The 24,104-nt window shown below is 44.6% G+C and overlaps 4 protein-coding genes across 5 annotated transcripts; all 4 read left to right on the forward strand.

Annotated features, from left to right (window-relative positions):
- The first annotated feature begins 1,314 nt into the window (after positions 1–1,314).
- On the forward strand, positions 1,315–5,299 carry LOC306839416 (uncharacterized protein). Its single transcript, XM_079368128.1, has 2 exons — positions 1,315–1,528; positions 2,856–5,299. The coding sequence occupies exons 1-2, from the start codon at positions 1,369–1,371 to the stop codon at positions 5,240–5,242; spliced, it is 2,547 nt and encodes an 848-aa protein (XP_079224254.1). The 5' UTR covers positions 1,315–1,368; the 3' UTR covers positions 5,243–5,299.
- Positions 5,300–7,110: 1,811 nt separating this feature from the next.
- LOC306839841 (uncharacterized protein) lies at positions 7,111–10,483 on the forward strand. Of its 2 annotated transcripts, none has more exons than XM_079368765.1 (4): positions 7,111–7,248; positions 7,713–7,882; positions 7,999–8,389; positions 8,658–10,483. In XM_079368765.1, exons 3-4 carry the CDS (start codon positions 8,293–8,295, stop codon positions 9,689–9,691), a joined length of 1,131 nt encoding a protein of 376 aa, XP_079224891.1. In that variant the 5' UTR covers positions 7,111–7,248; positions 7,713–7,882; positions 7,999–8,292; the 3' UTR covers positions 9,692–10,483. The 2 variants fall into 2 exon arrangements, with proteins under 2 accessions (XP_079224891.1, XP_079224890.1); XM_079368764.1 differs by having other exon boundaries at positions 7,713–7,860.
- Positions 10,484–10,829: 346 nt separating this feature from the next.
- On the forward strand, positions 10,830–16,502 carry LOC306839352 (uncharacterized protein). Its single transcript, XM_079367991.1, has 2 exons — positions 10,830–10,994; positions 14,298–16,502. The coding sequence occupies exons 1-2, from the start codon at positions 10,928–10,930 to the stop codon at positions 16,421–16,423; spliced, it is 2,193 nt and encodes a 730-aa protein (XP_079224117.1). The 5' UTR covers positions 10,830–10,927; the 3' UTR covers positions 16,424–16,502.
- A 902-nt stretch (positions 16,503–17,404) lies between these two features.
- On the forward strand, positions 17,405–23,947 carry LOC306839982 (uncharacterized protein). The gene is made up of 3 exons (XM_079368959.1): positions 17,405–17,548; positions 20,627–23,371; positions 23,927–23,947. Coding segments are annotated over exons 1-3 (2,790 nt in total). The 5' UTR covers positions 17,405–17,505; the 3' UTR covers positions 23,929–23,947.
- The last annotated feature ends 157 nt before the right edge of the window (positions 23,948–24,104 follow it).

The following is a 24,104-nucleotide window of genomic DNA, read 5'->3' on the forward strand; positions in this document are numbered from 1 at the left end:
TCCTCTAAGGACAAACGTTTTCAGGTTGAAGGATCTGTTCACATATCAGAGCTCTCTGTAGATATGGGGCAGCAGGAGAGAAGGCTCTGCCCCCCCCCCCCCCCCCCATACAGCAGAGCTCAGTCCTGGGGGGTTGGAGTACCGTGCGAGCAGTTCTTTAAGGTATGGAGGGGCATTGATGGGTTAGTAATGAGGTTTTAGGTGTGTGTGTGTGTGTGTGTGTGTGTCTGTGTGTGTCTGTGTGTGTGTGTGTGTGTGTGTGTGTGTGTGTGTGTGTGTGTGTGTGTGTGTGTGTGTGTGTCTGTGTGTGTCTGTGTGTGTCTGTGTGTGTGTGTGTGTGTGTGTGTGTCTGTGTGTGTGTCTGTGTGTGTGTGTGTGTGTGTGTGTGTGTGTGTGTGTGTGTGTGTGTCTGTGTGTCTGTGTGTCTGTGTGTCTGTGTGTCTGTGTGTGTGTGTGTGTGTGTGTGTGTGTGTCTGTGTGTCTGTGTGTCTGTGTGTCTGTGTGTCTGTGTGTCTGTGTGTCTGTGTCTGTGTGTGTGTGTGTGTGTGTGTGTGTGTGTGTGTGTGTGTGTGTGTGTGTGTCTCTTCCTAAATCGTTCTCAAAGATTTGGATGAAGAACACAGCGAGCACGTCCCTCCTCTGCTGGCTCACATCAAACTCTGCTGCACAAAGATGTCTCCTCCTGAACTCTCTGATCCGGGTCCACTCTCCCTCCCGCCCACTGAAAGGTGATGAAAGAGTAGAAATGTTAAATGCTGTGACAGAAGACCAAAAGAAGTTTTGTGCAGGAGGTGTGACGCAGTTCAAGGCTTTTGTAAAGAGTCGATAAGAACAGGACTTCTCCATCTATTCTTCACTAACCCCCCCCCTGGGATTAATCAAGTATTTGTGATTCTGAAACCAGGTCTTCAACTGGACAACAGAACTCCACTGATGGAGCATGAATGAGAACATAGTGGTTTCTTTTTGAAAATAAAATCCTTCTTAGTGTGAATGAAAGCAAACCGTTTGTCAGTGGCTGTCATCCCTGCAGCCAGCAAAGTGTTTGAGGGGGGGGTCAGGGTATGTGGACTTTCAGAGAGTCTGCAAACACACTGAAGTGACTGAGAGCACGTTTCAGGCTGGATGCAAAACGTGACAGTGTAGAAACGTAGTCCACAAGGTGCATACAATACTTTCTCAGCACAACACCGGAAGTAGCATATCTGTTTCCGGGTCGTCAGGACTCTTTGTCGCCGAGTCCAGTAGAGATGTGTGTGTGTTGAGAGGAGCGTGTTGTTGTCCTTGTGTGACTCTTGGATGTGTGTGTGTGTGTGTGTGTGTGTGTGTGTTGAGAGGAGCGTGTTGTTGTCCTTGTGTGACTCTTGGATGTGTGTGTCAGGTGTCCGGGTTTCAGGAGGTCAAAGATGTGTTGAGACGGCGGCTGAGAGAGCTGTCAGGACAAACAGCAACATGTGGAGACGAAGAGGAGCTGCAGCGACAGAGAGCACAGCTGGACGGGAGTTTAACATCAAGCTGCACACAGCAGGTTGGTCTGCTGGAGTTTCCTGTCAATGTAGCAGGGAGCTAGCTAACGTTAGCATCCACACACAGCGCAGTGTTAGCCGCAGCTAGCTCTTGATCACAGCTCTGTTTGCTTTCTGGACTATAAACCTCTTGTCTTATTAATGCTCTTATGGAGCTTAGTGGGGGTGGGGGGGGGGGGGGTTGTTGTCATTGTTTTTGTTTTTGTTGTTGTTGTTGTGTTTTGCCTTCAAGCTCAGTTTCCTCTTCAACGCTACAACACCAGCATCACTGCAGACACTGAGCCAATCCGCCTGTCCATCTCCGCTCTATCTGACCCTCATTAGTGAGCGAGACCTCGAGATACTTGGTCTCCTTCTCTCACCTGAGGAGGCGATCCCACCCGGAGGGGGCGATCCCAGCTTTGAACATGAACCCCCCTGACTCCACTTCCCCAACCTCCCCTGAGATGAAAGATCCTTTTTTCTGGAAGTGGGAGGTGAAGACCTCACAGACCGCAAGGGGCCTGTGCCGGATGTTCCCACCAGGTGGTGCTCAGTTGACAGCTCCGCCCCTCTCTTCACCCGAGTGTCCAAAATATGCGGCCACAGATCCAAAGTCCATTGTCCATCTTTTGGCCTTGGCTGTCGGACACAGTCAGAGCCTTCCTCTCCACAACATGACGTTGCAGGGATGTGACCCTCTCATTCAGTGGGGAAAATTCCAAGCTAGCACTCACCCCCGTCCGGCCCAGAACTGGTGCTGTGTGTTGACCTGAACGTAGCAGCTCGGGCTCCTTCCCTGACAGCGAGGTGAGCGTCTGGAGATCTGGGCCATGATCAGGTTGGATTAGCATAGCATGGTACACGCTTACGCCTGCCACCCAGCTTCATGTGCCCCCCCAAGTCTCTCACTGCGGTTGGTGGGTTTACAGGGCGGTTCCTGTGAGTTCTTTTGGGGGGAGCTTGACGTTACGCCTCGTAGGACAGTCCAGACACGTGTCTTCCCCGAGCATGGCTCGAAGTGAATGGTTTCTATTTCTGCTGCATCATAGGGGTTTGAAGAAGTGCTCGTAATCTGATCCCTCCCCCGACCATTTGGCCTCTGGGAGATCCTACCAGGAGCTAGTGTCCCAGACTGCACAGCTCCCGGGTTCACCAGGACACCTAAAGTCCTCCAGCACGTTCAGGTGTCTAAGATATTTTATTAGAGATGCAGAGATGTGACAGACCTTGTCTTTATGTTCAGGGTCCCGTGATAACTCTCAAATGATTCAAAACTGATTGATTAAACATTTGCTTTTTCACACAAAGTCACAGCTTCCCTTTTTGTGTGTTTGTTGTTTCCTGCAGACGTCCAGCAGCTGTCGCTGGATGAAGAAGATCCTCATGAGCAGCAGGAGGGGAGCTCCAGTCTGGACCAGGAGGTCTCTGAGACTCTGCACATTAAAGAGGAACAGGAGGAACTGTGGAGCAGTCAGGAGGGAGCGGAGGAGACTGACATCAAGTTTCCATTCACTCTTGTTACTGTGAAGAGTGAAGATGATGAAGAGGAAGCTCAGTCCTCACAGCTTCATCACAGACACACTGAAGAGATGGAAACTGGAGCTGATGGAGAGGACTGTGGAGGAGCAGAACCAGAGAGGGACTCAGATCCACAGAGACCTTTATATCCAGAGATCGAGGTCAAGGTTGAAGACTGTCACGATGATTGGGAGGAGAGCAGAGGACATCAGTCAGGTGTAAACTCGTTGGACAACATGAACAATAAGAGATTAAAAACACACAGCTGCTCTGAGTGTGGGAAAAAGTTTTCCCGTAAAGGATCTCTGTCCAGACACATGATACTTCACACTGGAGAGAAACCGTTCAGTTGCTCCATTTGTAGTAAAACATTTAATCAAAAGCACAGCCTTACGCTCCACATGGCTCATCACAGAGGGGAGAAACCCTTCAGCTGCAGCGTTTGTGACCAAAGATTCTCTTGGCCTTTCCAGTTACAGAGACACATGCGTGTTGGCTGTCAGGCTTCAGAGCCTCATGAAGACCAAACTGAGCTGAACAGAGAGGACTGTGGAGGACCAGAACAAGACAGGAACTCTGATCCAGAGAGACATGTACAAACACAGACTGAAGGTCTGATCTCTGTGGAGAAAATTAACGATAAGGGACCAATATTTAAATGGAACAGGAATCTCATCCAACACACAACAATACACACAGCAGAAGAACCCTACAGTTGTTCTGAGTGTGGTAAAATATTTATCCATAAAAGAAGTCTGACCAGACACATGATTATTCATACAGGAGAGAAACCCTTTAGTTGTTCTGAGTGCGGTAAAAGTTTTAATCAGAAGCATACCCTTACACTCCACATAAGACGTCACAGAGGGGAGAAAGCGTTCAGCTGCTCTGAGTGTGGGAAAAGATTCAGCCGAAAGTCTTATCTTGCATCTCACATAGGGTGCCATGATGAAGAAAAACTCCTCACCTGCTCTGAGTGTGGAGAAAAATTAAACTGCAAGGGAAGTCTAACTGCACATATGTTGAGTCACACAGGAGAGAAACCGTTTAGTTGCTCGGAGTGTGGTAAACGATTCAACAGTAAAGCAAATGTGACCAGACACAAGAAAATTCACACTGAAGAACAGACAGACACACTCTTTAGCTGCTCTGAGTGTGGGAAATCATTTAAAAAAAAGTCTCATCTGAAAGTTCACCTGGCACGTCACAGAGGGGAGAAACCCTTCAGCTGCACTGTTTGTGACAAAAGATTTATATGGACCTTCCAGTTGAAAAGACACGAGTGTGTTGGTGGTCCTGCTTCAGAGAATCATGAAATTCAAACTGATCTAAAAAGAGAGGCAGAAACAGAAGCTGATGGTGAGGACTGTGGAGGACCAGAACAAGACAGGAACTCCTTTCCAGAGATTGAGGTCAAGACTGAAGACTGTTCTGAACCTGAGACTGATAACAGTGATGATTGGAAGGAGAGCAGAGGACATCAGTCTGGTTTAAACTCTGTGGAGAAGGTCAAAGATAAGAGATCAAAGATACATAGCTGCTCTCAATGTGGTAAAACATTTGTACGGAAATGGCATCTGATGGATCACATGAGAATTCACTCAGGTGAGAAACCCTTCAGCTGCTCTCAGTGTGACAAAAGATTCAACTGTAAAGGGAATCTGAACAGACACATGGTAGTCCACAGAGCAGGAAAAGCCTTCAGATGCTTTGAATGTGGTGAACATTTTAGTCAAAAGAGATATCTGAGCAGACACCTGATGGTTCATACCCGGGTCAAACTATTGACCTGTTCTGAGTGTGATGAAGCTTTTCAGCAAAAGACTGATTTGATGGCTCACATGGAACGCCACAGTGTAGAAAAACCCTTCAGCTGCTCTGAGTGCGGGAAAAGATTGACCAATAAAGGTTCTCTGACCAGACATATGATAATTCACTCAGGAGAGAAACCTTTCAGTTGCTCTGAGTGTGGTAAAAGATTTAGTCAAAAGCAAAGCCTGACACTCCACATGGCACATCACAGAGGGGAGAAACCCTTCCGCTGCAGGATATGTGACCAAAGATTTTTTTGGCCTTTTCATTTGAAAAATCACAGCTGTGTTGGAGCTCAGGCTTCAGATCTTCAGAGACGAGAAACGGGAGCTGATGGAAATGAACGTGAAGAAGCAGATCGTCTTTTCAAGCCTGGTGCAGATTCCACAGATGGCACATCATGAGTCTGCTTTTGCCCAGTAGCTAAATGTTGCTGTGCTCATGATGATGACTTTATTTGTACCCGTAAGTAGATTTGTTTGCAGCCAGCAGGAGTATAATCTGTGATGACACACAGATAACATAACAGATTGAGAACTATTCGACTGACTAAAACATGATAATAAACATCAAATATTGGGTCTCTGTTGTATAGAAGTAAGGTATTTCAATGGCTGTTTTGTAAAGTGTCTTTGTAAATGGTGCTATACAAATAAAGAGTGATTGCTGTTATGACTGAGTCAGATGTTTGTTAAATTGTTCTGCCTCTGTGGGGATTTGTGCTGATTCCTGGTCTGTACCTCTGTCAGTCTTTGCGCTGCAGATACCTGTCAGTAACTGGACGAAGGATAACTGTGCATACTGACTGCTGATTGGACGGGAGCTTGTCCTGTGGGATTGAAGAGCCGAAGGTGTAAGTTTTTTCAAAAGGAGCTATGTGAGCTGCTTCTTCCTCCCTGCCCACACTGTTAATCAATCAATCAATCAATCAATCAACCTTTATTAGTATATCATCAGTTCATAACAGCTGTTATCTCTTTACATAAAGCAGGTAAACATGCTCATTGTTTACATAAAGCAGGTAAACATGCTCATTGTTTACATAAAGCAGGTAAACATGCTCATTGTTATGTTTACATAAAGCAGGTAAACATGCTCATTGTTTACATAAAGCAGGTAAACATGCTCATTGTTTACATAAAGCAGGTAAACATGTTCATTGTTTACATAAAGCAGGTAAACATGCTCATTGTTTACATAAAGCAGGTAAACATGTTCATTGTTTACATAAAGCAGGTAAACATGTTCATTGTTTACATAAAGCAGGTAAACATGTTCATTGTTTACATAAAGCAGGTAAACATGCTCATTGTTTACATAAAGCAGGTAAACATGCTCATTGTTTACATAAAGCAGGTAAACATGCTCATTGTTTACATAAAGCAGGTAAACATGCTCATTGTTTACATAAAGCAGGTAAACATGCTCATTGTTTACATAAAGCAGGTAAACATGCTCATTGTTTACATAAAGCAGGTAAACATGTTCATTGTTTACATAAAGCAGGTAAACATGTTCATTGTTTACATAAAGCAGGTAAACATGTTCATTGTTTACATAAAGCAGGTAAACATGTTCATTGTTTACATAAAGCAGGTAAACATGTTCATGTTTACCTGGGGGGGGTTTGGGCAATAGTTTCGGGCTTCTCTGTTCTGAGGCTCCTTGGGGGCTGACAACCGGCAGACAGCGACATTAAACCGGGCTCTAGTTCACCGGCTAGTAATCACTAGCTATGGAGGCTAATCCTTCAGTTTGTACAGCTGACACACCAAGCAGGAGGCGGGGGCAAAGACAGACTCAGCCAATCACAGAACTGTGTTGAATATTTCGAAATAAAGACTTCAAATCATTGGAGCCTTTTCAAAAGACACTGTTGGAGTAAAGTAGCTCTCTCTATCAATCCACACTAAGGAAGGACTTTTCTTACAGCCGGTAGGCGGCGCTGAGAAAAGACATAGCTATATGTAAGCACAAGATGGCGCATGCGTGATTCGCCATCTTACCTCAGGCAGCTCTGACGCGCTTTACGGCAGCTGTTGGGAGGTGAGTGATCAGTTTCAACAAAAATACCCTGAACTCCTGAAATATGGACGGCTTTGAAAACGGTTTGCTTTATTACATGTCGGTATGACACGGGCTGCTTGCTCATGTTGAAATCGTAAAACAACGTAACTGTGCAGCACAGCTGTCTCTGTGGATGTTGTTGTCTTTATTAGCTGTCTAACTGGGCTACAGGCTCCCGTGGGTTCACCGTGTTACATGACAAACTTCTCCCGGACATTAAACAAATCAAACACGTAGATTGAGACTCATGAAGACAGGAACGTGTTGGCTTGTTGTGACTATTGAAGATGAAGATGGCGGACTTCTGTGCAGCCTACGGATGACGTGGGATCACCTTTCACCTGTGAGATGAAACTATATTATGACTTCTGCTGCCTTCACGTGCTGTAGGAAAGATCATTGTTTCCACACGTGAACTGATTTTGTGGTCCTAGTTGTAGGAGGCACTAACTAACACATCAACTGTGTTTGGCTTTTTGGAAATGATGTGAAGTGGAAACAGACATGACGTCACTGTAAGACACTTCACTGCCTTTCAAACTATCAGCTAACTGAAAATGTTTGGTTGCTAGAATTCACGATTTCTCTGTTGAACAATCATTGCATGTTTTTTTGACACTTTTTGTAAAACTATTGTATTATGTTTGTCTTATCCTTAAAGTGTGCATAAATACATGCATACATAAAATTAACCAAAATATGTGATCAGTGAGGAGTGTGTGTCTGTCCTCACCCTTCATGTTAAAGAAAAGAAGGCTGGAAAATGTTGAAGCTCATTTCTAAAGCTGCCTTTCTCGCATGTTGAAGGTTTCCGAAGGCTGGCGAGAGGAGGCGGCGGCGGTGGGAAGTTGCCCTGAGAAGGGAGGGCTTTGTTGTCAGAGACCGGACCCTGATCTGCAGTGAGCATTTCAGGGCTGAGGACTTTGACAGGACTGGACAGACGGTCCGACAAAGGGTATGTGCATCATGGATTCAAGGTGTGTGAGGAAAGAGGATGTTGATTAAATGTCACGCTGTTATAGGAATCAATAATGTTTTGTGTATTACAGCACATTTAAAACAATCCCAACTTCTTTAATTATGTTTATTTTAGCCGCTACCAACGAGGAGCACAACCACCTGGAGAAGAGCCAAAGAGACCCTGGACTCGTCTCGGCCAGATGTGAGGATGTGCATGTTGAATGTTCCAAACAAACGAGGTCATTATAAGGCTTGACAGTAAATCCTTCATCTCGGTGGTAACCAGGAAGGTCGATGATGGTGTTAGAAGAGTTATATTATTTGAGGTGGTACTCTGTGTAAAAGGTTTGAGAATCTCTGTGTATCTCACTTTATTTGATTCAAGTTATTTACAACATTTTATATATATATTTATATATCTTTATATATGTATGAGACAAACAGCAACATGTGGAGACGAAGAGGAGCTGCAGCGACAGAGAGCACAGCTGGACGGGAGTTTAACATCAAGCTGCACACAGCAGGTTGGTCTGCTGGAGTTTCCTGTCAATGTAGCAGGGAGCTAGCTAACATTAGCATCCACACACAGCGCAGTGTTAGCCGCAGCTAGCTCCTGATCTGAAGATAATCACAGCAGAGCTGATATCCAGAACAACAGTTCCCTCTCCAGTAAACATCACTTTCGAAAGGTTTCTTGATAAGCAGCCCAAACCCACAATAATAACAATAAACAAGTTTTGAATGAAGATGAAGTCACAGCTTCCCTTTTTGTGTGTTTGTTGTTTCCTGCAGACGTCCAGCAGCTGTCGCTGGATGAAGAAGATCCTCATGAGCAGCAGGAGGGGAGCTCCAGTCTGGACCAGGAGGTCTCTGAGCCTCTGCACATTAAAGAGGAACAGGAGGAACTGTGGAGCAGTCAGGAGGGAGCGGAGGAGACTGACATCAAGTTTCCATTCACTCTTGTTACTGTGAAGAGTGAAGATGATGAAGAGGAAGCTCAGTCCTCACAGCTTCATCACAGACACACTGAAGAGATGGAAACTGGAGCTGATGGAGAGGACTGTGGAGGAGCAGAACCAGAGAGGGACTCAGATCCACAGAGACCTTTATATCCAGAGATCGAGGTCAAGGTTGAAGACTCGTCTGACCCTGAGACTGAAGATGGTGATGATTGGAAGGAGAGCAGAGGACATCAGTCAGGTGTAAACTCTGTGGAGAAGGTCAAAGACAAGAGACCACAGACGCATAATTGCTCTGAGTGTGGGAAAACTTTCATCAGGAAAAGGAATTTGAGTCAACACATGATGATTCATACAGGAGAAAAACCCTTCTGCTGCTCTGAGTGTGGTAAAAGCTTTAACAATAAAGGACATCTGAGCAGACATTTGATCATTCATAGTAGAGAGAAACCATTTAGCTGCTCTGATTGTGGTAAAAGATTCAACCATAAAGAAAGTATGACCAGACATGTGGTCATTCATACCAGAGAGAAACCATTTAGTTGCTCTGAGTGTGGTAAAAGATTTAATGATAAAGCTAATCTTTCCAAACACATGAGAATTCACACGGGAGAGAAACTCTTTAGCTGCTCTGAATGTGGAAAATCATTTCAACAAAAGTCTCATCTGAAAGTTCACCTGGCTCATAACAGAGGGGAGAAACCCTTCAGCTGCAGTGACTGTGACAAAACCTTCTCTTGGCCCTTTCAGTTAAAAAAACACAAGTGTGCTGGAGGTCAGGCTTCAGGATATCAGAGACGAGAAACAGGAGCAGATGGAAGAAGACAGGATCTCGGCTCAAGAGAGGCACTGACATCCAGAGACTGATACTTCTCTAGTCCAAGCTCTTCTCCTGTAATACTGCATGTTAGATACGTGGAGAGGACGTTGGCAGACAGTAGGTGTCCTCTGAGCCGTCTTAGGGGGGACATCATGGTCAGAAGCAGGACGGTTAAATATAAGGATCCTTCACTCTGATGCTTTTATAACAGCAGCATCACGTTCACACTGTGAACAGTGAGAACTTCAATGATCTGTGAGCCTTTTTATTAACGAGGTTTAATATGACAGTGTCTCTGTATCAACATGTAATAACAGCAAATCATCTCCACAAACATGAAACAAGAATGTATCAAAGTAAAGTTCATCTTCTTCACACTCAATAAATAAATAAAGACAAAGGCAGAAAGTAATTATAAGTTAAATCATTATATAAACTGATAAAGGAAGCATTGAGCCTCCTTTCCTTCACTTTTAGAGAATTCAAACCGCTCTTATCATGGCCGCCACTTCAACACTTTAGGGTTAAGGGAAAAAGGCGAATGAAAGGAGATAGGAGGGACAATCCGAACGCACTCTGGTGTCAACTAGAAGGTCTTATTGCAGCGGCCATTTTGATCTATCGTAGTTACCCATAAAAATCATGACGATAAATGATTACAGGAAAAGACAGAAGAGAAAGTGTGGACAGTGCTGGAAGAGTTGACTCTGCCTGTGGATAATAATAATAATACATTTGTAACTGCACAAAATGAAGCTATGATGAAACCAACCACTAACATCTACTTCAGGGTCTGCACTCATCAAGCTTCATGCTGTCTTTGTTGGACAGATAATAAAGATCATCATCCACACACTCTTATGAGCCTCAGACTCACATCTCTCAACAGGAAGGTCATACACATTTACACACTGATGGTAGAGGCTGCTGCAGAGTCCATCAGTATGAACTCATCCATTCATACACATTCACACACTGATGGTAGAGGCTGCTGCAGAGTAAAGAGTCCAGAGAGACAGAACATGAGGTGCATTTCCACGCTGCTGTTGATGAATGTGACTTGTCCTCATTTTGAAATCATAAATCATTCAAAAGAGAAATCGAGGAGGACATCTGGAAGTCTGAAGACGAGGATCCTGTGTCGAGGACGGAAAGTGGAACTCCGACACAGCAGGTGGCGGCAAAGCTTCTGAGTGCCAATCACCGAAAACCGGAAAACGGAGAAGTTTACCGGAAGTACATTCTTTGTTTTGGTTAAAGCAGAGACTCCGAGGGCGGTTAGCATGTCTGACCAACAATTAGAAGATCTGGATGTGATTTTAACACCGGAAATCCAGCTGCACAAAGCAGGTCGGTTTGCTGTCGTTTCCTGTCAATGTAGCAGGGAGCTAATGTTAGCATCCACACACAGCTAGCTCCTGATCACAGCTCTGTTTGCTTTGTGGACTTTAAACCTCTTCACTCACTCTTCCCTGGGGTTCTCATGTGTCTCCTGGAGCTTCATTATATTCACTGTTCAGCTCGTGCTGCTCCACGTGTCAGAGAGAGAAGAAGAACATGTTCACAGCTGAAACATCTCTTCTAGCTTTCTGTCTGTATGCTCACAGCTGCTTTCAGTGACTTGGAGGCTAAAATGATAGATAGATAGATAGATACTTTATTGATCCCGAGGGAAATTCAGGTCATCCAGTAGCAGTATACAGACAGGCAGGACACAAGACATTAGTTACAATACATATATATATATATATTTTTATACACTTTATTAATCCCACGAGGGGAAATTCGGTTTACACTCTGTCTAACACACACATAGGCCGAGATACACACTCATGCACAAACAGGGTTCTAGTGACATGCATTAATGGAGAGGTCTCAGAGTGAGGTTGCTGCCCACAGCGAGCGCTCCAGAGCAGTTTTTGGGGTGCGGTGCCTTGCTCAGGGGCACCTCGGCAGTGCTCAGGAAATGGACTGGAACCTCTCCAGCTACCAGACCAGTTTCCGGACTTGGTCCGTGCCGGGACTTGAACCGGCGACCCTCCGGTTCCCAACCCAAGTCCCTACAGACTGAGCTACTGCCGCCCCAGACTGAGCTACTGCCCCCCCCCCTGTATACAATAATCCCCCAAACAAGATTTAGCAGCCCCTATGTGACTAAGAGTAAAGGTTAAACCTGTGCAGTTAGCATTAGCATTAGACTTAAACTTATATAGCATAATGTACATAACCTGTGCAGTTAGCATTAGCATTAGACTTAAACTTATATAGCATAATGTACATAACCTGTGCAGTTAGCATTAGCATTAGACTTAAACTTATATAGCATAATATACATAACCTGTGCAGTTAGCATTAGCATTAGACTTAAACTTATATAGCATAATGTACATAACCTGTGCAGTTAGCATTAGCATTAGACTTAAACTTATATAGCATAATGTACATAACCTGTGCAGTTAGCATTAGCATTAGACTTAAACTTATATAGCATAATGTACATAACCTGTGCAGTTAGCATTAGCATTAGACTTAAACTTATATAGCATAATGTACATAACCTGTGAAGGAGAGAAAAACATGTGCTGATTAAAAGAGACCTGTAAACAGTTAAAGGGATCCTTCACCCCTCTACATGAAGCTGTGTATCATTAGAAACATGGTAGTAGTGTTGAATGGTCGTGAGTCCAGCCCTCATTTTGAACTGAGACGAGAAAAATATGTTTTTCTTTGCCTAGAAGTTTTCTTCATGCGATGCAATATGACGTTTTTTACATCACATGAAGAAAACCTTCCCAAGCCTCAGGCTCATGTTGAAGACGTGCTGAAGTGGCTCCCCCAGCTCAGCAGAGCAGGCCTTTAGCATCCTGGGACACACCTTGTCCGGGCCTGCTGCCTTCCTGGGGCGGAGTCTCTTCAGCTCCTTGCTCACCTGGTCTCTGGTGATGGTGGGGGGAGGGGGGATGGATTGTCACTGGAGGTTGTATCTGTTCTGGTGGAGGTGTTGGGGGGAGTGAGAGGGAGGGAGGGGGTGTGTAGAGGGGTGCTGGGGGGGGGAGGAGGGGTGCTGGGGGGACAGGCACTGGCTGCAGCGACGGGGTTGTCAAACCTGTTAAAAAACAAGTTGAGCTGGTTTGCTCTCTCAGGGTCCCCGTCTTCTGCGTTGTTGTTTTTCTTTTTGCAGCCTGTGATGGTCTTCATGCCCTCCCAGACCTCCCTCATATTGTTCTGCTGCAGCTTCTGTTCTACCTTCCTTCTGTACTCCTCCTTTGCCTCTCGGAGTCTGACCTTGAGTTCCCCCTGCACACGCTTCAGCTCTGCCTGATCTCCCTCCTTGAATGCCCTTTTCTTCCTGTTAAGGATCTCCTTGACATCGCTGGTGATCCAGGGCTTGTTGTTCGGGAAGCAGCGCACAGTTTTAGTGGAAACCACAACGTCCATACAGAAGTTCATGTAGTCAGTTGTGCAGTGTGTGTGACCCCCTCAATGTCATCACCATGGGTCTCTTGCAGGGCACTCCAGTCGGTGGTCTCAAAACAGTCTCTGAGCGCCTCCTCTGCCTCAGGAGACCACTTTCTGAAGGTGCGAGTAGTTATCGGTTGTCTCTGGATCATAGTCTTGTACTGTGGCTTTAGTAGGACCAGGTTGTGGTCGGACTTACCCAGAGGTGGTAACGGGGTGGCAGTGTAGGCGTCCTTCACGTTTGCATACAGGAGGTCTATTGTCCTGTTCTTCCTGGTGGGACAGCTTACAAACTGGTGAAAGTCCGGTAGTGTGGAGTTCAATGTAACATGGTTAAAGTCCCCTGAGATGGCGATGAAAAGTGATTGTACCCGAGCTAAAAAGCCTCTGCATGTTTCTAATAAGCTCCAGCAGCAGAAAGCTGCTCAAACTAGGATCAATGTTGGAGATGAAACATGGAGAGAGGTTAGAACGCAGAAAGCTTTACAGACCCATGCAGAGCTGGCTAAACACTGAAGCTACAGTGTCCACCACATGCAGAGCTGGCTAAACACTGAAGCTACAGTGTCCACCACATGCAGAGCTGGCTAAACACTGAAGCTACAGTGTCCACCACATGCAGAGCTGGCTAAACACTGAAGCTACAGTGTCCACCACATGCAGAGCTGGCTAAACACTGAAGCTACAGTGTCTCTACATGCAGAGCTGGCTAAACACTGAAGCTACAGTGTCCACCACATGCTGAGCTGGCTAAACACTGAAGCTACAGTGTCCACCACGTGCTGACCTGTGTGAGAGGAGGGGGGGGGACAGCTCTCTGTGATGATTAGAGTTTAGACTGCAGTACTCATTCTAAACACTAGGGGCAGAGTTACAGACTGCTCCTTTAAGTTAATAAGTGTAGTCAGCAGGAGCCATGCACAACATAACAGGTTGGCAAGAGTGATCTACGAAGCTTATTTACATCTGAGCTCTCTGAAAAACATACATTACAAAACTGGTTTCCAACCGGGGGTCTGGGACCCTCTGAGGGGTGAACAATTAAAGCCACACAAACAGTATATCACATCAAAAAGGTCTTATTACATTCTCTGCAACACATGTCTGAAAGCAAAGAAACTGTGAAAGTTCAATGAAGTATTATATCAACATACGCTCATGGCTGTGTTCTTTTGTGTTTGTTGTTTCCTGCAGACGTCCAGCAGCTGTCGCTGGATGAAGAAGATCCTCATGAGCAGCAGGAGGGGAGCTCCAGTCTGGACCAGGAGGACTCTGAGCCTCTGCACATTAAAGAGGAACAGGAGGAACTGTGGAGCAGTCAGGAGGGAGCGGAGGAGACTGACATCAAGTTTCCATTCACTCTTGTTACTGTGAAGAGTGAAGATGATGAAGAGGAAGCTCAGTCCTCACAGCTTCATCACAGACACACTGAAGAGATGGAAACTGGAGCTGATGGAGAGGACTGTGGAGGAGCAGAACCAGAGAGGGACTCAGATCCACAGAGACCTTTATATCCAGAGATCGAGGTCAAGGTTGAAGACTCGTCTGACCCTGAGACTGAAGATGGTGATGATTGGAAGGAGAGCAGAGGACATACATCTGGTTTTAAATCTGTGCTAAAAATTAAAGAAAAGAGACAGAAGACTGAAAGGAAACCAAATAGCTGCTCTGACTGTGGGAAAACATTTGAAAGGAAAGGTAATCTAGCTGATCACATGAGAATACACAGTGGAGAGAAACCCTTCAGTTGTTCTAAATGCAGTAAAAGATTTGCCCGTAAAGCAAACATGACCAAACACATGAGAATTCACTCAGGAGAGAAACCTTTCAGCTGCTCTGAGTGTGGTAAAGGATTTAACGATAAAACAAATATGACCAGACACAAGATAATTCATACAGGAGAAAAACTCTTTAACTGCAGTGTTTGTGATCAAAGATTCTCTTGGTGCACTCAGTTAAAAAGACACAAGTGTGTTGGCTGTCCTGCTTCAGAGACTCATGGGAACCAAACAGAGCTGAACCAAGAGGCAGAAACAGGAGCTGAAGGAGAGGAAGAACTCAGCTCCGATCCAGAGAGACATTTACATCCAGAGACTGAAGTCAAGACTGAAGACTTCTCTGAACATGACACTGATGACAGTGATAATTTAAAGGAGAGCAGAGAACACCTGTCAGGTCTAAACTCTGTGAAAAACATTAAAGATGAGAGAACAAAGTCCCACAGCTGCTCTATGTGTGGTAAGACTTTCAAAAACAAAGGACATCTGAATGATCACATGAGAATTCACACAGGAGAGAAACCATTCAGCTGCTCTGAGTGTGGTAAAACATTTCAACAAAAGTCTCATCTGAAAGTTCACATGGCTCATCACAGAGAGGAGAAACCCTTCAACTGCACTGTTTGTGACAAGAGATTCATTTGGACCTTCCAGTTAAAAAGACACAAGTGTGTTGGTGGTCCTGCTTCAGAGCCTCATGAAGACCACTCTGAGCTGAACAGAGAGGCAGAAACAGGAGCTGATGGAGAGGCTGAGGAAGCTGTAGAGGGAGCCACCAACTCCGATCCAGAGATCGAGGTGAAGACTGAAGACTCTTCTGAACCTGAGACTGAAGACTTTCACTATGATTGGGAGGAGAACATTGGACATCAGTCAGATTTGAGCTTTGTAGAAAACATAGAAGATAAGATGATAAATTCACATAGCTGCTCTGAGTGCGGCAAAACATACAAGAAGAAACTGTGTTTACTCAAACACATTAAAAGTCACTTTGAACAGAAACGCTTCAGCTGCTCTGAGTGTGGGAACAGATTCACATGTAAAAAATCTCTGACCAGACACATGATCATACACTCAGATGAGAAACCCTTCAGTTGCTCTGTGTGCGGTAAAAGATTTAACAATAAAGCCAACATGACCAGGCACAATAGGATTCATACAGGAGAGAAACCCTTTGGCTGCTCTGAATGTGATAAAACCTTTCAATTAAAGTATCACTTGACTCTCCACATGGCTCATCACAGAGGGGAGAAACCCTTCAGCTGCAGCGTTTGTGACCAAAGATTCTCTTGGCCTTTCCAGTTACAGAGACACATGCGTGTTGGCTGTCAGGCTTCAGAGCCTCATGAAGACCAAACTGAGCTGAACAGAGAGGACTGTGGAGGACCAGAACAAGACAGGAACTCTGATCCAGAGAGACATGTACAAACACAGACTGAAGTCAAGACTGAAGGAGACTCTTCTGGACCTGAGGCTGACGACTGGAGGGAGACTCGAGAATATCAGCTAGTTGTAAAATCTGAAGACTTTTATGAGGTGTAGTTCTGTTTGTAGTAAACATTCAGCTGGAGTGACCTTCACCAGGCAGGGACACACGCTAACTCCCACAGGAGAGGAGACTAAACAAAACACTCTCTTACACGCTAGTGTTAAAAGGGATTTCTTTAGTCTTTTAGATGTCTGGACATTTAGATAATTCTTGTAATTGAATGTGTTTGTTTGTATGGATTCATTTCTGAATGTTTAAGAATGAATCAGATGTCATTTCTCTGTGCTGACAACATAGAACAATAAATATGAACAAACTGTGACTCTGTGGAGCTGGTGTTTATTTATTTATCCAAACATGAACATGAAGGATGGACAATCATCAAGAGAAGAGTTTGGTGAAGTGGAGCAGCAGCAGAGGAGGATGAAGATCACAGTCATGTTTTCGATGAAGAGGAGGACTTCATTATCTTCTGCAGTTCAGAGTCTAGTCCTACTGGGAGTCTGGATGCAGAACACGGCTGTAACAAATCCAGAGCATTCAGGAGCAGAATCTAAAGTTAGAAGGAGGACATACTGGCTGCTGCATTGTTGTCAGAGAAGCTTCAATACAGCAGGTTTCCTTCATGATCACACAGGAAGAGAGCAGCTCTCTGATTGGCTGACTGATCACACAGGAAGAGAGCAGCTCTCTGATTGGCTGACTGATCACAGAGGAGGAGAGCGTCACAGCTCTGTATTTTATTTGCTGTCTGTTTGTTGTAAGTGGAACTTCTGCAGGACTCCCTTGAAAAATAGACTTTTATCCTCAACTGGACTTCTGGAAGAACAAAGGTCACATAAAAACTGTTCATATTTTCTGCTTTGGGGATTAAAAGGCTTTATGTTAAAAAAATGATTGTCATTATTTTCTCCGTATCCAAACTTCTATCTGTAGCTCGACAACATTTTATGGGTCAGGACAAATAACTCTCCTTTCAACCGGACAAAATAGTACACCGGAAGTATTATTTCTATTTCCGGTCCGTTGTGGCTCTTGTCACCGCCGCGGAGCACAGTTAGCATGTGTGGATGATCCAGCGAACACAGAAGAGGAGTGTGTGTGTCCTTCTTTCACTCTCGGATGTCTGACTCAAATGTCCGGCTTTCAGGATCCGGAAATCCAGCTGCACAAAGCAGGTCGGTTTGCTGTCGTTTCCTGTCAATGTAGCAGGGAGCTAATGTTAGCATCCACACACAGCTAGCTCCTGATCACAGCTCTGTTTGCTTTGTGGACTTTAAACCTCTTCACTCACTCTTCCCTGGGGTTCTCATGTGTCTCCTGGAGCTTCATTATATTCACTGTTCAGCTCGTGCTGCTCCACGTGTCAGAGAGAGAAGAAGAACATGTTCACAGCTGAAACATCTCTTCTAGCTTTCTGTCTGTATGCTCACAGCTGCTTTCAGCCTGCAGGATTTCACTTAAAGCGATCATAGCCAGTTAACTCTAACGGTGACGTCACGCTTTGATATTTGCATACTCATGGATTTATTTGGGGTCGGGGGTCATCGGCTTCATTATAGAGCTTCGTCTGTTCACTAAACAAGGGGCCTTTTTCAAACCCCCCCCTCCATCCAGGTGGAGGGTAGAAATACAGCAGCAGGCTTTGGGACAAACTTCACTCTCTCAGGTGGAGACAGGAAGTGTGTGTTACCATGGTTACTCAGCGGCATCCTGGGGGAACGGCTTATTATTAATGTACGTAATACATTCTGTAAAAGTCTTTATGTAGATTATTTTTTTTATATTAGTGTAGACTTATAACAAAACCATCAGATGGAGCCCATATTCTTTATTATCATTTATAATGTTTAATTTATTATAATATCAAAGAACAGGTTCAATGAAAGCAGACAAGGAGACATCAACAGTAAAACAATGATCAATAAATAAGAGTGAGAAGATATCAGTAACATGATTTAATATTCTTTAGTTTTTGTCCCTTTAAATATGAAACACAATGAAATAAACAGGTGAACAGAAGGAAGAAAAGAAGAGGAGGACAGGTCACTCCTTCTTTAGTACAGGTCACTCCTTCTTTAGTACAGGTCACTCCTTCTTTAGTACAGGTCACTCCTTCTTTAGTACAGGTCACTCCTTCTTTAGTACAGGTCACTCCTTCTTTAGTACAGGTCACTCCTTCTTTAGTACAGGTCACTCCTTCTTTAGTACAGGTCACTCCTTCTTTAGTACAGGTCACTCCTTCTTTAGTACAGGTCACTCCTTCTTTAGTACAGGTCACTCCTTCTTTAGTACAGGTCACTCCTTCTTTAGTACAGGTCACTCCTTCTTTAGTACAGGTCACTCCTTCTTTAGTACAGGTCACTCCTTTAGTACAGGTCACTCCTTCTTTAGTACAGGTCACTCCTTTAGTACAGGTCACTCCTTTAGGACAGGTCACTCCTTTAGTACAGGTCACTCCTTCTTTAGTACAGGTCACTCCTTTAGTACAGGTCACTCCTTCTTTAGTACAGGTCACTTCTTCTTTAGTACAGGTCACTCCTTTAGTACAGGTCACTCCTTCTTTAGTACAGGTCACTCCTTTAGTACAGGTCACTCCTTTAGTACAGGTCACTCCTTCTTTAGTACAGGTCACTCCTTTAGTACAGGTCACTCCTTCTTTAGTACAGGTCACTCCTTCTTTAGTACAGGTCACTCCTTTAGTACAGGTCACTCCTTCTTTAGTACAGGTCACTCCTTCTTTAGTACAGGTCACTCCTTTAGTACAGGTCACTCCTTCTTTAGTACAGGTCACTCCTTCTTTAGTACAGGTCACTCCTTCTTTAGTACAGGTCACTCCTTCTTTAGTACAGGTCACTCCTTCTTTAGTACAGGTCACTCCTTCTTTAGTACAGGTCACTCCTTCTTTAGTACAGGTCACTCCTTCTTTAGTACAGGTCACTCCTTCTTTAGTACAGGTCACTCCTTTAGTACAGGTCACTCCTTCTTTAGTACAGGTCACTCCTTCTTTAGTACAGGTCACTCCTTCTTTAGTACAGGTCACTCCTTCTTTAGTACAGGTCACTCCTTCTTTAGTACAGGTCACTCCTTTAGTACAGGTCACTCCTTTAGGACAGGTCACTCCTTTAGTACAGGTCACTCCTTCTTTAGTACAGGTCACTCCTTTAGTACAGGTCACTCCTTCTTTAGTACAGGTCACTTCTTCTTTAGTACAGGTCACTCCTTTAGTACAGGTCACTCCTTTAGTACAGGTCACTCCTTCTTTAGTACAGGTCACTCCTTTAGTACAGGTCACTCCTTTAGTACAGGTCACTCCTTCTTTAGTACAGGTCACTCCTTTAGTACAGGTCACTCCTTCTTTAGTACAGGTCACTCCTTCTTTAGTACAGGTCACTCCTTTAGTACAGGTCACTCCTTCTTTAGTACAGGTCACTCCTTCTTTAGTACAGGTCACTCCTTTAGTACAGGTCACTCCTTCTTTAGTACAGGTCACTCCTTCTTTAGTACAGGTCACTCCTTTAGTACAGGTCACTCCTTCTTTAGTACAGGTCACTCCTTCTTTAGTACAGGTCCCTCCTTCTTTAGTACAGGTCACTCCTTCTTTAGTACAGGTCACTCCTTCTTTAGTACAGGTCACTCCTTCTTTAGTACAGGTCACTCCTTCTTTAGTACAGGTCACTCCTTCTTTAGTACAGGTCACTCCTTCTTTAGTACAGGTCACTCCTTCTTTAGTACAGGTCACTCCTTCTTTAGTACAGGTCACTCCTTCTTTAGTACAGGTCACTCCTTCTTTAGTACAGGTCACTCCTTCTTTAGTACAGGTCACTCCTTCTTTAGTACAGGTCACTCCTTCTTTAGTACAGGTCACTCCTTCTTTAGTACAGGTCACTCCTTCTTTAGTACAGGTCACTCCTTCTTTAGTACAGGTCACTCCTTCTTTAGTACAGGTCACTCCTTCTGTGACGACCGGACGCAATAGGCGTTACACGTGACCCTCTACCACTCCCCGCTCAGTGGTTTGAGACAGACTTAATATGGCGGACCCTCCGCGTGGACGCACAAACGGGGGGGTCGTGGGGCGAGGGTGTAGTGGACGGTTTGAAAAAGACCCGATCTTGGGCCCCCAATAGCACAGTCCTCAGGTCCATCCTTGGACATGAACTAAAAGAATGAAAAGAGACGCACAGAATGATTTATTCAAAGCTCTGTAGCTGAACTGTGTAAACTACTTTTTGTGTGTTTGTTGTTTCCTGCAGACGTCCAGCAGCTGTCGCTGGATGAAGAAGATCCTCATGAGCAGCAGGAGGGGAGCTCCAGTCTGGACCAGGAGGACTCTGAGCCTCTGCACATTAAAGAGGAACAGGAGGAACTGTGGAGCAGTCAGGAGGGAGCGGAGGAGACTGACATCAAGTTTCCATTCACTCTTGTTACTGTGAAGAGTGAAGATGATGAAGAGGAAGCTCAGTCCTCACAGCTTCATCACAGACACACTGAAGAGATGGAAACTGGAGCTGATGGAGAGGACTGTGGAGGAGCAGAACCAGAGAGGGACTCAGATCCACAGAGACCTTTATATCCAGAGATCGAGGTCAAGGTTGAAGACTCGTCTGACCCTGAGACTGAAGATGGTGATGATTGGAAGGAGAGCAGAGGACATACATCTGGTTTTAAATCTGTGCTAAAAATTAAAGAAAAGAGACAGAAGACTGAAAGGAAACCAAATAGCTGCTCTGACTGTGGGAAAACATTTGAAAGGAAAGGTAATCTAGCTGATCACATGAGAATACACAGTGGAGAGAAACCCTTCAGTTGTTCTAAATGCAGTAAAAAATTTGCCCGTGAAGCAAACATGACCAAACACATGAGAATTCACTCAGGAGAGAAACCTTTCAGCTGCTCTGAGTGTGGTAAAGGATTTAACGATAAAACAAATATGACCAGACACAAGATAATTCATACAGGAGAAAAACTCTTTAACTGCAGTGTTTGTGATCAAAGATTCTCTTTGTGCACTCAGTTAAAAAGACACAAGTGTGTTGGCTGTCCTGCTTCAGAGACTCATGGGAACCAAACAGAGCTGAACCAAGAGGCAGAAACAGGAGCTGAAGGAGAGGAAGAACTCAGCTCCGATCCAGAGAGACATTTACATCCAGAGACTGAAGTCAAGACTGAAGACTTCTCTGAACATGACACTGATGACAGTGATAATTGGAAGGAGAGCAGAGAACACCTGTCAGGTCTAAACTCTGTAAAAAACATTAAAGATGGGAGAAAAACGTTGAATAAGAAGTCCCACAGTTGCTCTGAGTGCGGGAAAATGTTCAAAAACAAAGGACATCTGAATGAACACATGAGAATACACAGAGGAGAGAAACTACTCAGTTGCTCTGAGTGCAGTAAAAGATTTATCCGTAAGGCAGACATGACCAGACACATGAGAATTCACACAGGAGAGAAACCATTCAGCTGCTCTGAGTGTGGTAAAACATTTCAACAAAAGTCTCATCTGAAAGTTCACATGGCTCATCACAGAGAGGAGAAACCCTTCAACTGCACTGTTTGTGACAAGAGATTCATTTGGACCTTCCAGTTAAAAAGACACAAGTGTGTTGGTGGTCCTGCTTCAGAGCCTCATGAAGACCACTCTGAGCTGAACAGAGAGGCAGAAACAGGAGCTGATGGAGAGGCTGAGGAAGCTGTAGAGGGAGCCACCAACTCCGATCCAGAGATCGAGGTGAAGACTGAAGACTCTTCTGAACCTGAGACTGAAGACTTTCACTATGATTGGGAGGAGAACATTGGACATCAGTCAGATTTGAGCTTTGTAGAAAACATAAAAGACAATAAAAAAGAAAGTGATAGAACATCACTTTGCTGCTCTAAGTGTGGTAAAACATTTAAAAAGAAAAGGTATTTGACTACACACATGAAATATCACACTGACCAGAAACGCTTCTGCTGCTCTGAGTGTGGTAAAAGGTTTTCTCGAAAAGGATCTCTGACCAGACACATGATACTCCACTCAGGAGAGAAACCGTTCAGTTGCTCCGTGTGTAGTAAAAGATTTAATCAAAAGGAGTGCCTAACAATCCACATGGCTCATCATAGAGGGGAGAAACCCTTCAGGTGCAGCGTTTGTGACCAAAGTTTCTCTTGGCCTTTCCAGTTACAGAGACACATGCGTGTTGGCTGTCAGGCTTCAGAGCCTCATGAAGACCAAACTGAGCTGAACAGAGAGGACTGTGGAGGACCAGAACAAGACAGGAACTCTGATCCAGAGAGACATGTACAAACACAGACTGAAGGTCTAATCTCTGTGGAGAGAATTAACGATAAGGGACCAAAGCTAGATGAGAAATCAGTTAGCTGCTCTCAGTGTGAGAAAACATTTAAAACAAAAGCTAGCGTTACCCGACACATGAGAATTCACACAGAAAAACCGTACAGTTGTTCTGAATGTGGAGAAAAATTTGTCTATAAGAAAAGTCTGACCAGACACATGAAAATTCACAGAGCAGAGACACCAGTCAGCTGCTCTGAGTGTGGTAAAAGATTTAGCCGACGATCTTATCTCGCATCTCACATGGGATGCCATAATGAACTTCTCAGCTGCTCTGAGTGTGGTCGAAGATTTAACTGTAAAGGGGGTCTAACGGCACACATGACGGCTCACAGAGGAGATAAATCACTGAGTTGTTCTGTGTGCGGCAAAAGATTTAGCAGTAGGGCAAATATGACCAGACACAAGAGAATTCATACGGGAGAGAAACCCTTCAGCTGTTCTATGTGCTTTAAAACATTTAAACAAAAGTCTCATCTGAAAGTTCACCTGGCACGTCACAGAGGGAGGAAACCCTTCAGCTGCACTCTTTGTGACAAGAGATTCATGTGGACTTTCCAGTTAGAAAGACACAAGTGTGTTGGTGGTCCTGCTTCAGAGCCTCATGAAGACCACTCTGAGCTGAACAGAGAGGCAGAAACAGGATCTGATGGAGAGGACTGTGGAGGACCAGAACAAGACGGAAACTCAGCTCTAGAGGGACATGAACATCCAGAGATCGAGGTGAAGATTGAAGAGTCCTCTGAGCCTGAGAGTGAAGACAGTCACGATAATTGGAAGGAGAGCAGAGATCATGAGTCAGCTGTGCACACTGTGGACTTCATAGAAGAAAAGATTACAAACACACACAGCTGCTCTTTCAAAAAGAAACATCATTTAACCACACACGTGAAAACGCACATGGAACAAAAACGCTTCAGCTGCTCTGAGTGTGGGAACAGATTCACATGTAAAAGATCTCTGACCAGACACATGATCATACACTCAGATGAGAAACCCTTCAGCTGTTCAGAGTGCAACAAAACATTTAATCAAAAGCACAGCCTTACACTCCACATGGCTCATCATAGAGGGGAGAAACCCTTCAGCTGCAGGATATGTGACCAAAGATTCTCTTGGCCTTTCCAGTTACAGAGACACATGCGTGTTGGCTGTCAGGCTTCAGAGTCTCATGAAGACCAAACTGAGCTGAACAGAGAGGACTGTGGAGGACCAGAACAAGACAGGAACTCTGATCCAGAGAGACATGTACAAACACAGACTGAAGTCAAGACTGAAGGAGACTCTTCTGGACCTGAGGCTGACGACTGGAGGGAGACTCGAGAATATCAGCTAGTTGTAAAATCTGAAGACTTTTATGAGGTGTAGTTCTGTTTGTTGTAAACATTCAGCTG

This window comes from Symphodus melops (genome assembly GCF_947650265.1).
Source record: "Symphodus melops genome assembly, chromosome: 18".
Classification (NCBI taxonomy): Eukaryota; Metazoa; Chordata; class Actinopteri; order Labriformes; family Labridae; genus Symphodus; species Symphodus melops.